General features: G+C 39.6%; 1 protein-coding gene across 3 annotated transcripts; it reads right to left on the bottom strand.

Annotated features, from left to right (window-relative positions):
• Positions 1-2,115: 2,115 nt before the first annotated feature.
• On the bottom strand, positions 2,116-10,208 carry Clec1b (C-type lectin domain family 1 member B). Of its 3 annotated transcripts, XM_052721957.1 has the most exons (6): positions 10,063-10,208; positions 8,677-8,772; positions 7,156-7,281; positions 6,860-7,011; positions 5,054-5,160; positions 2,116-2,418 (listed from the first exon to the last, which is right to left on the bottom strand). In XM_052721957.1, exons 1-6 carry the CDS (start codon positions 10,124-10,126, stop codon positions 2,274-2,276), a joined length of 690 nt encoding a protein of 229 aa, XP_052577917.1. In that variant the 5' UTR covers positions 10,127-10,208; the 3' UTR covers positions 2,116-2,273. The 3 variants fall into 3 exon arrangements, with proteins under 3 accessions (XP_052577917.1, XP_052577918.1, XP_052577919.1); XM_052721958.1 differs by lacking the exon at positions 8,677-8,772; XM_052721959.1 differs by lacking the exons at positions 2,116-2,418; positions 6,860-7,011; positions 8,677-8,772 and having other exon boundaries at positions 5,099-5,160.
• Between the last annotated feature and the right edge of the window lie 2,992 nt (positions 10,209-13,200).

The raw sequence follows: 13,200 nt of genomic DNA, 5'->3' as shown, positions 1-13,200 counted from the left end.
AAGCCTGATCACATGAACTACTTCCTCACTATAGCTCGGAGAAACAGGAAGGTAAGTTGGCTATAATTTAGGGCACAGAGAAGTCAGTCCATTTAGCGAGTTTCATGCTAAGTGTTTGAAATGGAATGATGGAATTCGCTGGTTGTAGAATCTGAGCTGTACTCATTTCATGACATACTTTAGGCATGACTACTAGTGAAGAAGAGGGTTTTTAGGTACAGTGAGATTGGCTCCACGTTCTATGTATGCTTAGCAAGGCATTAAATATGTTCCCTATAAACCTGTATGTGATGTAGTAATATAGAAATATGTCCTTTCCCAAGCTGAAGAGGTGAAAAACACTAAAGTCTAGGCATAAGGTTGATGTTTGGATAGTTTCTGAATTATTAGTTCCCACTTGGTTTCTGCAAATAGACAGTTACATACAATAAGTTCAGCCCTGAATCCCCAGCTCCAGAGAAAAAGAGAAAAAGCCAAGACTTTCCATCTTGCAAGGCCAAGATCTTGGCATTTCCAATCAAGAGGCTGAAGAAACTCTGCTGCTTTTCTTTAGCTCAGAACTCTATTCCCTTATGGACAGTCTAAAATAAACCAAGGTGCATATTTGCACGTCAGCACACAGAGATGTGATACTAACACATATTTTTTGAGTATCACATGCTTGATGCTCTGATCAATATTTTATATAATTACATCAAAGATCATCACAATTCTCTTCTGGATAAGGTAATCAGCTCACGGCATAGGCCAGGAAACAGTGTTAAAGACATTTGCCCCAAACCACATAGGGAGTAAGTGCTAAAGTAATGTTTATTGACAGGTACTAGGAGCTGACTGCTTACAACAGGGACACAGAGAGTGTGTGTTAAAAACAGATTTCCTTGTCCCCTCGGCCTTCTGAGTTCCATCTGTCTTCGTGCTTGAACATGTTCAGTTTCCACAAAGACCTCAGCTGAGATGAACTGTATTCATGATCCTATTTTCTCACCAGCTAAACAAAGGAAGCTGTGGGGGGAGATAGTATGACTTTTGCCCCTTATCCTGTTAGAGGTGCTTCCTCACAGGCCCTATAAATACTTCTGAGTTATTCAGCAAACACCAAACATAGAACCATCAGGAAAAGAACCAGATAAAACACTTCTGCTTCTTCTTCTGCCTTCTGGACACTGCTGTCAATAGCTATTTATTGGTTTTACAAACCCTGTCAGCTCTCTCTCAAGTCCAGTTTCCTTGTGTTGTACAGAGGGTGGCCACTGTTAAGAGTAAAGAAAGGTGAATGAGGAGAGTCAACTGTTGTCTCTCAGGATGAAGAGTACACAGTTTCTTTTTCCCCTGAGTCAGGGACGTACTTGGTGCTGATCACAGACAATGAACAATGAAGTCATGGGACTATTTCCATGGATTTTCTGGTATCAGTACTCTGAAATTTTCTTGTAAGCATAAGCATATAAATAATACAGATAATTTAAATTGTGTGGTCATTGTATAAATAAGATAAAACTGAAGTTTATTTTTGATAAGGTATGTAAGATAAGAAATATCATCCCATTTTACTTTATTTTAGTATTCACCTACATACACACACACACACACACACACACACACACAAAAAAAAAAAAAAAAAAAAAAAAAAAACCTTTGGTTTATCCTCCAGCCCCCAAATCATCTTATTTTAAGTATGAGAAAATGGAAGTTAAACAAAATATAAAATTGTCTCAGTAGCCAGGCACATGCCTTTAATCCTAGCGTTTGGAAGGCAGAGGAAGTCACCTGGTCTACATAGTGGGTTCTAGGACAGATTAGGCTCCATAATCAAACCCTGTCTCAAAAATAAATAGATAGCTAGAATTGCTTCATGATAGCTCTTCTGTGAAGGGTTTGTACCATTTAAACTATTGTAAAGACTCAATCTGTGTTATTTCTACTATCCCATGATGTCTTTCTTAACTTAGATATTTTATACAGTGTTGAGCCTTTGTGCCATAATCTAATTTTAATTTTCTGTGTGCATATTTGAAGATGCAGTGGATTCCATACAGTATACTAAGAAAATTAGGAATGGAAGATGAAAATAAAGTTAACAGAAAGTGAAAAACTGAACAGCTGGTGAGCTGCTCACATACTGGGTTTTGGTATGCAGAGAAAGGATCAGATATGTGATATAAGGAAGTCATAAAAACAAAATAAATCATTTTATGACCGGGAAATTCTTTCGTCCAGATCTTTTATTGCAGGACCAAGCACTTATCTGACATCCCGTTCATCCTTCTGCATTAAAGCAGTTGGTCCACTCTTGTCATGCCAGCCATCCGCTCACACATTAAATAATGTCTGTCCATACAGGAAGCAGGATGGATTTTCCCATTATAGAGATAAGCACAATTCATGTTTTCTCTTGTATTCCCAGAAAGATCAATCCTGCAAATGAAAAGGGCAGAGTGCATGTTTTTTAAAAGTATAAATACATGGTGTCCCAAATTTCTTGGACATTTTGGTTCATGAAGAGGCCCACAGAAATCCACAAAGATACCCCCACAACAGACTGCTGGCAATGGTCGAGAGACAGCCCGAACTGACCTACTCTGGTGATGGGATGGCCAAACACCCTAATTGTCATGCTAGAAACCCCATCCAACTACTGAGGGATCTGGATGCAGAGATCCATGGCTAGGCCCTGGGTGGATCTCTGGGAGTCCAATTAGGGAGAATGAGGAGGGTTTATATGAGCGAGAATTGTTGAGACCAAGGTTGGATAAAGCACAGGGACAAATAGCCAAATGAATGGAAACACATGAACTATGAACCAATGACTGAGGGGTCCCCAACTGGATCAGGCCCTCTGAATGGGTGAGACAGTTGATTGGCTTGATCTGTTTGGGAGGCATCCAGGCAGTGGGACCGGGTCCTGTGCTCATTGCATGAGTTGGCTGTTTGAAACCTGGGGCCTATGCAGGGTCGCTTGGCTCGGCCTGGGAGGAGGGGACTGGACCTACCTGGACTGAGTTTACCAGGTTGATCTCAGTCCGTGGGGGAGGCTTTGCCCTGGAGGAGGTGGAAATGGGAGGTGGGCTGGGGGGAAGGTGAGGGGGGCAGGAGAGAGGAGAACAAGGGAATCCGTGGCTGATATGTAGAACTGAATTGTTCTACATAAGGAAGCAAGGGACATGTATGTTTTGCTGATCAAACTAGGCTGGGGTAGGTAAAGAAACATCATTCTCATCTTTGAAAAACTCTTTGTTCCCTTATGAGTATACAGTCTGTACACACGAGAAGCCCAGTAACAGTTTAATAGAGTGTAAGTCGGGAGAAAGTCAATGAATGCTAAGTACAGAGGGCGTCCAGAGGAGAAGGCTCATCATCCTCTGACATGCCAAGCAAAGCTTTATGTACAATTCACTTGGGATCAGTATCGAGAGAAGAGTGGGTTTTACACAAGGAAAGAGGAAATGGGAAGTTCTTATAGAGCCAGAAGCTAGCTGCACAACAAGAAGCGAGATGGGCTAAATACTGCAGAGCTGAGAACTAACGGCACCAGGTAATAGATATACACTAGAATATTGCATAGTTATTGTCCCAAAGTTTGTCTCTGTTCCCTGAATCACTGTGTACAATGAGAGACAAGGAAAATGTGCTGAATCTACTTGGCAGACACCTATGGACACCAACACGTGATCAATGGTTTAGTGATTGAGGAGGAAGAAAGAAAGACAAGCTCTCTTCTTTTTTAAAACCCAAACTCCAGTGAGGAGGAAATTGGTAAGATGCCCACAGATAAGCAGACGGGAAAATGTCAGAAATTAGTGAGAGCTGTGAAGATATAGAATAGTAAAGAAACAACAGAGCAGGTGTGTGCAGAAAGGAGCAGGATTAAGTGTGAACCCTTAAGAGCTGATCTCGCTGAGGAAGCGGCCTTCAAATAGACTGGACCAACAAAGAAGAGTTGGTTGAGGAATCTAGGAGGGAAAGGGGAATTTAACTAGAGAGAACACCACTTTCCTGCAATATTGTGAGCAATAAGAGATAAAGGCCAAGGGTTTCAGGAGGTTTGTGTGTATTTGCGTGTCCTGGGATTCTGTCCAAAGTAAATAATAAGTACATGGTGGGTTAATTAGCTATTTAAATAATGGTAGAATTGTATAAACTTTGGTAATAAGTTCTCGACAGAGAGAGTACAATGTTGTGCAGGATAAGCAAAAGATGTTGAAATTAGTGGTTTGAGGGCCCTACTGAGAGTCAGCAAGATGACTCAGTGGAAAAAAGGTGCTTGCTTCCAAGTCTGTTAACCTATGTTTGATTTCCAGGATCTACATGGTGGTACATTCGCATACACTGTAGCATGTGAATTCTCTCTCTCTCCCTCTCTCTCTCTCTCTCTCTCTCTCTCTCTCTCTCTCTCTCTCTCTCTCTCTTCCTCTCTCTTTTTCTTTCTCTCTCTCACACACACATACTAAATTTTAAATTAAAAATTAAAAATTAAGGAGAGAGACAGAGCCATATTGAATAACACAACTCTTAATGAATGAGGTCATTTGCCTACAATGCCATTAGAAGGGTGGAACCTCATTGTATGACATTAGAATTGCCTTGTTATCTATGATGTACTTGATTTGTAGAGATACAGAGGACAAAAAGATACTGAAAATAATCTTGATGGTAATCACTCCAACCATAAAATAATGAAAAGGATAAATTTATTTTCAAAGCATGAAAAAATCAGATCAATGTACAGAGAGGAGAGAGAGAGAGAGAGAGAGAGAGAGAGAGAGAGAGAGAGAGAGAGAGAGAGAGAGAGAGAGAAATTGGTCATAGAAATGAATGGGGAAGATACTGGTAATAAAAAATGGATCATGACTTACATAAGGGGCTGAGAGGGAGGAGAGAGTAGAATTGCCTACCAGTGCTCTCTTGTTAGGACTAGAGTACAAGTGATTGGCAGCTGCAACCCACAGTAGGGCAGAGAGAAACCTCAACTTTCAGGCAACTTGTGTTCAACAAGAAGTATATGAGTCAAAGCTTTGAGTAATGCCTTCCAGCTGAACTTCTAGAGACTTACATATGCTTGGGAAGAACTGAGTTATCTTGCCACATCCAGTCCTTACTAGAGTTCTGGCGAGATAATCCAAGCCAACGGACCGAAGTGATCCTGTTTGTGATGTATTCCTGTTGCGAACAAATCCATACAATGGTAAATGCCTCCACAGCACTGTACAAGGACAGTGACAACTTCACGACAAAGCCTGGAGCAAACACCTGGAATTGTGCATCTAAGTTGATACTAATGAGTTATATTTCATGTCCAGGGGTTTTGCTAATTTGTTTTGAGATATTAAAAGGTTTATACAGCACATGAGAAATTAAACAGATAATATTGTAGTCTTCCTATGTGTTTATACTGTATTTTTATATTTCCTACCAATTAAAGATTTGAGTCCCAGGAGACGTCCAAATATGATTCAAGAGGGTGAACACAACAAGAGGCAATATGCTGTTGATGAGCTTCACAATCCCTGAAATTAAGTTCTTGAATTTTATTGATTATTTTATACATGGAAATATTTTCTTTTAGTTGGATAGATAAATAGATGTCTTTCTCAAAGGAATTAGTAAATAATATGCATCTACCTTTCTGAATTTATATTTTTCTATGCTTTCTTTCTATATATCAGATATAGAATATTAGATATATTCTTACTGTGTAGCCAGGCTGGCCCTAAATGTGTGATCCTAGCCTTAGCTATGACTATATAAGCATACACCACCACATCTCTGATTTACTTTTTTGTGCCAAGTTATAGGTTTTTTGTTGTTGTTTTTTTTTCTTAGACAGAGCTTCTCTGTCTATCCCTGGCTGTTTTGGAACTCGATTTTTAGACCAGGCTGGCCTCAAACTCAGAGATCTGCCTGCCTCTGCCTCTCAAGTGCTGGAGTTAAAGACTGTCCAGCTACTTTTTTTTTTCAAGTTCAGGCTTTTGGTTTTATTGAGTACATAGATTCAGGTCGTGGAGTGGTTCCAGTACAGACAGATTGAGTCTCTTGGAAAGAAAAGTAAAAGGAAGCCAACTGTTCATTACGCCCTCATGTAACCCAGAATAGCAGATAAGAACTCACACTTGGAAAGCAGCAACAACAATAACAACAAATTTGTTTGAGCTTGTGGACAGCCATGAGATACTCAGAATAACACTCCACAAGGAAATACTTGTGAGTCTCACTTCCCTGAAGTGTGAGCCACCCACCATTTTTCCACTAATCCATCAGTCACTGATCTTTTCTTTAAAACATATCCATAGAGACACATATCCATCCAAGATGCCTCTTTGTTGGGCTTGAAGGAAAAATCCAACTGATATTTAACTTTAGTTTTTTTTCTCAAAATGTAATATTACTTCTTTATTATGCTACAGATTTTCAAGTGATATTGGCCTGTAGTGATGAGAATCATGGCATATTTCATGTCTCCAGTTAATCTCTTTATAGTGGAGTTGACACGCTAGGACACTCCCCTGTTTTGACTGAATAAATTTATTTCGTTAACTTAATTTTAAACAGCAAGGGGCAGAAACTCATGCAGACTGGAATCAATGTAACGGGAGCATCTCAAGCTATCTAACCCACTGTCTACGTTTGCTGCTAGGGAGGCACATATACAATCCAATCTTACTGAAACACTCTAGTGATACTTTGAAATGTGACTGGATTGAATATTTAAGCTCTATATTTGTTACCAAGCTTCCTAAATTTCTCAGAGGAGCACCAAGTGCAAGCCATTAAGAAACCCACGAGAAAAGTAGATTCATTGTTTCCTTTGAGAGCTTTCTCCTGAAAAGTTCACCAATGCTTGATGTGGAACCCTGCTTACCACAGTCCTCTGGCTGGCAGCCTTCACAAGCGTTGCATTCTGCTCAGCACAAAACTGCTTGCTCTCTTCCCATGTTAGGTTATGTCTGAAGAACCCATAGCAACTGTCTCCATGGTATCTCCAGTTTGTGGCACAGGGGCTGCACTTGTGCTCTGAAGGGGAGACCGAGTTTGGGACTGTGAAAATATGGCTGAAGCTTCCCCTAGGTGCAGCGTTCCTGCTCTAGTGGGCCTTCCTCCTGTTACCATGACAGACACATGGAGCTTGGAGAGACAAAGTTTCCAAACCAGACTTACCGAATGTGCTCTTTGTCTTGAGCTCTGATTGTTTAATCAAGTCTTGGCAGACTTTCTTGGCCAGTTGTTGCAGAGTGGTTGAGAGACTTTCCTTCTCCGCCAGTAGGTACTTTTGCTGTGCAACGGCTAGATGTAAAGATGAGATAAATTAGCCCTGGGTCTCGAGTCAGAAAGATGATGGCATGATTCTTCAGTGAACTTTCATTTCTATAATAAACCTGCCAGTAGTTGAAGAGTTCACCAGATAGACAAAAATCAATGAATAGTGAAAAATGAAATATAATGAACCAAGTGAGGACTGCACAAAAATCAATGAATAGTGAAAAATGAAATATAATGAACCAAGTGAGGACTGCACAAAAATCAATGAATAGTGAAAAATGAAATACAATGAACCAAGTGAGGGCTCCATAAAAAGCTGTGTGAATCGACTGACAATGAGAAAGTCCCAAGGAGACAACACGTGACTAAGACAACTGTTGTGATATTTCCTAAGCAGGCTTCACAGAGATGAGAGAAGCCTTGCATTTGTATTCTGTTCTACATATAATACTGAATTAATTCATCTAAGAACGCATGGTCGGATGGCCATCCTAACTGTACAAGAAGTTCACTGAGATGCATAAACTTTCAGTCTGCTTAGTTTGGCTGCAGGGTTTCTTATTTTAAGTTCTTTATGAAAATGTTTTAAATTTTTTAGGTAATTAATTAAAACATGAAAAAAGAATACATGGTTTTTTTCTTTTTCTTTCTTTCTTTTTTTTTTTTTTTTTTTTTGGTTTTTCAAGACAGGGTTTCTCTGTGTAGCTTTGTGCCTTTCCTGGAACTCACTTGGTAGTCCAGGCTGGCCTCGAACTCACAGAGATCCGCCTGACTCTGCCTCCCGAGTGCTGGGATTAAAGGCGTGCACCACCACCGCCTGGCTAGGAATACATGTTTTCTTTCATGGTGTTTAAAATGCTTTTCTATCCTTGTAATAAAATATAATAAATAAAGGTTTGAAAATATATTAAAAACAAGAAAATAAATGAATTAGCAACACAAATTATGGCATGACCTTATAAAGTTTCATGATTCATGGCCAGAAAACCAATGTGTCTGTAAATAAAATGGGATGGAAGCTATTTTAAGTATAGAGATTAGAACAAACAAGATTCCACACAGGAAGGCAAAGGCTTTATTGATGAAACTAGCCAAGTCTGGATTGCCTGGGCCTTAGATTAAACAAGGCAGAGGGGGAGAAAGAAAGACAGCTTGGATCCATACTAAGCATCTTAAATGCCTGAAGTATATTCTGAAAGTAATTGTAACTAAGGGAAAAATTAATAGTGATTCAAATCAGAGGGGCAAGCTCCCCTTTTCTGAGTTTTCCTTTGCTAAGGTTGTATCCACAGCTGCATGCAGGACAATTAGAGTAGGTGACAAACAGATGAGACAATTAGGAAGCTTAGTATAATATGCCAGGAACTCCTGGGTATTGCTTTCCTCAGATCAAAGGCCTGGCAAGGAGCCAATACTTACACATGATGCCCAGAGCTACGAGCCCAACAACCAGCCCCATGGATGAGATCAGCAGAATTAAAGCCATCAGACGCCACCAAGAAGAAGCAGAGTCAGCTGTGGGAGCACAATGAAGACGTGAAAGAGAAGACAGCCAGGCCATCCTGGGCTTCTCAGGATTTTCCAAGTATCATAACCAGAATTGCAAGCTAAACTTACAGCCCCGTACTTGAGTCACGGAGGCAGAAGGATCAGGAGTTCAAAGCCAGCCTTGGCTACATAGCAAATTCAATGCCAGTCTAGGCTACATGAGACCCTGTCTCAAAGCCCAACTAAACTTGGGCTAATGAGATGGCTTGGCAGGTAAAGTACTCACCACATAAGCCTGACAACCTGGGTTTGATTCCTAAAACACAGGGTGAAAGGAAAGAACCTACTTCTGAAAGCTGTCCTCTGATCTCCACAGGTCACCATGGCACATGTACACCTACACACACACACTCACACATGCACACAAGCATGGGCACTCTTCTCTTGTGCACACGTGCATACACACACATAATTAAAGCAACAACAAAAAAACCGGTGTTGATGGTTATTTTGCCTGCATTTCCTTGGTGACCACCCTTAGTGAGAATGCCCTGCTTTACACCATCCATCTCTGTTCCCCATAGATTATTCTCTGTAGATTCTAAAATATAACTGCCAAGGCCATCTCTCTCTCTCTCTCTCTCTCTCTCTCTCTCTCTCTCTCTCTCTCTCTCTCTCTTTCTCATTCACATAAACAATTACTTTCATAGGAGACTAGAAGAGAATTGTATAGTCTGGTGTTCAGAAATTTGAGGGTTCTTTTTTAAAGGTTAAAATACATTTTATTTTATGTTTTGCATAAATGTTTACTTACAAAATGTTTACATATTGAATAATACTATGAGCCAATGATTTTGTAACATTTTAAACAGAAGAAAAATGAAAGAGTCCAGATTGTAAAACCCTTCCCTCCAGAATTAAAAAAAAAAAACTCATTTTTTCTAAGTAAATCATGCAATGTATTCAGTGAATAGTAGTCATGCCCAGTTCCTATCATATGAATGACCAATAGGATTTAAAATGTGAAGACATTTGTCAGACATTTGAGTTTTCAAAGTGTCCTTCCCTTTGTCTCACTAACTTCTAAGCCCCAGCACTACATTCTAATAGTCTTAGTATAACGTCCTCTCTTCTTACCTTTTCTGCCTGGATTCTAATTATGTCTGCAGAAGCCTCTGTAGGCCCTACTTACATGCTTCGGAGAAAGAATATCATTCAGGAAAACACAAATAAAATCAAGTCCCCTGTCACTCGGAGAGAGAGGGGGATAGAGGGAATGACCTCCTAATGTCCAAATTGCTGAATGACCTTTCTTACCTGAGCTGAGAGTTGGTTTTCGGGGCTTGATATTTAAAGTGATGTATCCATCTTCATCCTGCATGGCTGCCCTTGAACTACCAGCGAGCTCTGAGTTCAGTGACTTTGCAGAACTCACCAGTGTCCACTCTTATCATTTCAGTGCCTGCCAGAGAGGGTCCCCCCTCTCCTGCTGGTGTGGAGCCATGTGCATCAGGACACTTGGGTTTTGTTTTGTTTTGTATTGTTTTCCAGGAAGCCCTTTCATGGATGTTCAGAGATACGTGGACTTGAACCTAAAAACAAAAATAATAATAACTTGTGGTGAAAGAGTAGATTCGGGGCTCATTTCCTGCTTTCTTATCTTCAACTCAAGTGAAGGGATGTTTCATCGTGAGTATCCTGTCAAAGAGCAAAAGTTCATGCTTCATCTTAACCGTAGGAAAGTGCCAAACATATTACTTAAGTGAACTGATTCCTTATAAAAACTCGTGGGTAAAAATACCTGTAGATATATAGTATATCGTACTGTGACATCAAATATAATAATAGCAATTTATTAGATCTGGTGCTAAATCAGATGCTTATAATCCTACATTAAAAGGGACCACTTCTCACTATGACCTAGAATGCACTCAAATTTTTACATCTAATATAAGTCAGTTTATTTTTTTTAAATTGAAGATTCCAAATGAGGTGGACCTGAGATTGCTTAGTCCTAGTCACTGAAGGAAAAAAAATCAAGTAATTATAGAACTCATGTCAATAGATTTCCCTTAGATCACATTTCACTTCAAAATGAATTTCTTGGATTTTAAAAAAAATCTAAATTTCAATGACATTCTTTAATTTTGAGTGCGGTTTTGCTCAGCAAAAGAACTATATGCAGGAGGGGGCTGCTTTCCTAGAGTCCTTTCAGTCACATTGCCATAAACATGTCATCATTTAGCTCTAAACATGTGGCCTTTGAAGAATTACCCTGGCTTATACTGGCAGCAGCTACAGGAGCACGACACAGAGCTAGCCAAGTGGGTACTGCAGGAATATTGAGGGGACTGTTGCCTGTTTTACCATTAGGGTAGCACTTACATAATTTCATAGCAGGCAATTCTGCTAAATATCCTTGGCCAGTAAAGCATCCTGCCTCAAAGCCCCTGGCACTTGACATTTGTCTTAGACGTGCTCATATCCCTGCCCCTCTGCTTTCTTAAGAGAATCCAGTCTCCAGATTTCAGCAGGGGGACCATACAGGACCTGCTGGCAGGTGTTTGCTTGCCCATGGTCCCTCTGACGTCTTTTACATAGTTTAATTTCTTTTCCTCCTTGCTATCTACTTCGCTCTGAATTCTTCGTCAATTTACTGAAAGGATGCTGCATTTTGAAATGTCTCTTCCTACATCCTCAAATGATTTCACACAGGCAGCAAACTATTCAGCTATGGCTGCTGCTGTTTGCATAGCTTCTACCTCAGCTGAAGATTCGTTTCTTCCTGGCAGAGGGTGATAGATAACTCAGTCTTCCAGCAAAGTATAGCATCAGTTTGACCTCGTCCTCCCTTTACCCATATCTATTATAAGCTGAGTTGAGGGGTGTTTTCTTCCCCTATTGCCTTATTTCAGTGTTTTTACTTAGTTATAAACAGAAACAATATAATACAATTGAATAAATAATTTCAGCTTAATGAAGAAAAAAAACATGTACAGAGACACCCCTTCCAGTAAAGTTTCATTCCATTTTCTTAGAAATGAAATGTAGCATGAATCTTAAAAGGTCTTGTTAATAAAAACAAACCTGGAGCCAGGTATTGGGGTGAATGCTGAAAGATCAGAGAGACAGAACAAGCCACAGCTAACCTCACCCTGCCAACTTTTCAGCCAATCCTGTTTCCTCAAACTGGAAGCCTCTGTGTCCTCATCTGAATGAATCTCACCTGAACCTCTGCTAAAAGCCTAAAAGCTTAACAGACTCTAGTTACTGGTTTTCACACCTTATATACCTTTCTGCTTCATGCCATCACTTCCTGGGATTAAAGACGTGTGTCACCTTGCCTGGGTGTTTCCAGTGTGGTTTTGAACTCACAGAGATCCAGACAGATCTCTGCCTTCGGAATGCTAGGATTAAATGTGTGTGTGCCACCATTTTCTGACCTCTATATCTAGTGGCTGTTCTGTTCTCTGACCCCAGATAAGTTTATTAGGGTGTACAATATATTGGGGAACACAATATCACCACAATTAAATGTATCCGTTTGAAAATTTTAATCAGGTAAATTAAATTGAATGTGTAACTGTGAGCTCCAAGGACAGAGTGAATGATAGTACACTTTTTTTAAATTAATGTAAACCTTAAGTAATTAAGCATAGTAGTTAGCTTGAGTTGTTTAAATTTCCAGATATTCTGAGTCTTAGGCATCTGGATTAATTATGAAAGAGTCCTATTTATTCCTATAAACCAAAAGGGGCCAGGCTTACTTTATGACACAGGTCTACTACTTCATGAAACTGTACATTTAGCATTAGAAGACACCTCTGGGGTGGGTAATCCTGAGCCTCAGACCAGAGGATGATGCCCCTTCCTGTAGTCACAGTTAAGGCATTTCTATTGGTTCTTTCCTCTTTCTCATCGTAATTTGTCACTGCTGTCTGGTTCCTCAGTTGCTCCAGTCACAACCTTCTTCTCTCTAGATTTACAGTTCACTAAATATAGATCTGCCTTTATGTGTATTCTATCTTCCATCCTCCAAGCATGGCATTTGGTATTATGAGCAGACAACACAAATATCGAGAGCTGCAGGGTTAAAAAAGTCTCCCAAAGCATTTAAACTTAATTTTATTCTCTTACACACAATATGAATGTAAGCTAAGATATGTAGGAAAAATAAAAGCAAGAAGTGCAGCAAATAAGAGATAAACTAAATTTTTTGTCTTTCTTTTACAAAATTCACAGTCTATATAGACATTTCTTAAGCACACTACAAAACCCTGTTGACATTTCTTATTTCCACTTGAATATTTACCTCCTCTTTTCTTTATTCAAGAAACAGTAACAAAAACAACATAAAATTCTAATTTGAAATAAAAACTCACCTATTTTCACATTCTAAGAAACACTGTTATATGAATTGTATTTATTTATTTTCGCTCACATGTCTAATCCATA

This window comes from Peromyscus californicus, unplaced genomic scaffold (assembly GCF_007827085.1).
Source record: "Peromyscus californicus insignis strain IS unplaced genomic scaffold, ASM782708v3 Scaffold_6__1_contigs__length_162567912, whole genome shotgun sequence".
Classification (NCBI taxonomy): domain Eukaryota; kingdom Metazoa; phylum Chordata; class Mammalia; order Rodentia; family Cricetidae; genus Peromyscus; species Peromyscus californicus.
This window is presented reverse-complemented; position numbering and strand designations above follow the sequence as displayed.

Excerpts from the sequence above, each read along its gene's own strand:
- Clec1b (XM_052721957.1), bottom strand. The coding sequence starts at position 10,126 with ATGCAGGATGAAGATGGATACATCACTTTAAATATCAAGCCCCGAAAA. Across the intron at positions 7,282-8,676 it reads CGTAGCTCTGGGCATCATGT|CCGTTGCACAGCAAAAGTAC; the intron begins GTAAGTATTGGC and ends CTTTACATCTAG. Across the intron at positions 7,012-7,155 it reads CAAGACAAAGAGCACATTCG|AGCACAAGTGCAGCCCCTGT; the intron begins GTAAGTCTGGTT and ends TCTCCCCTTCAG.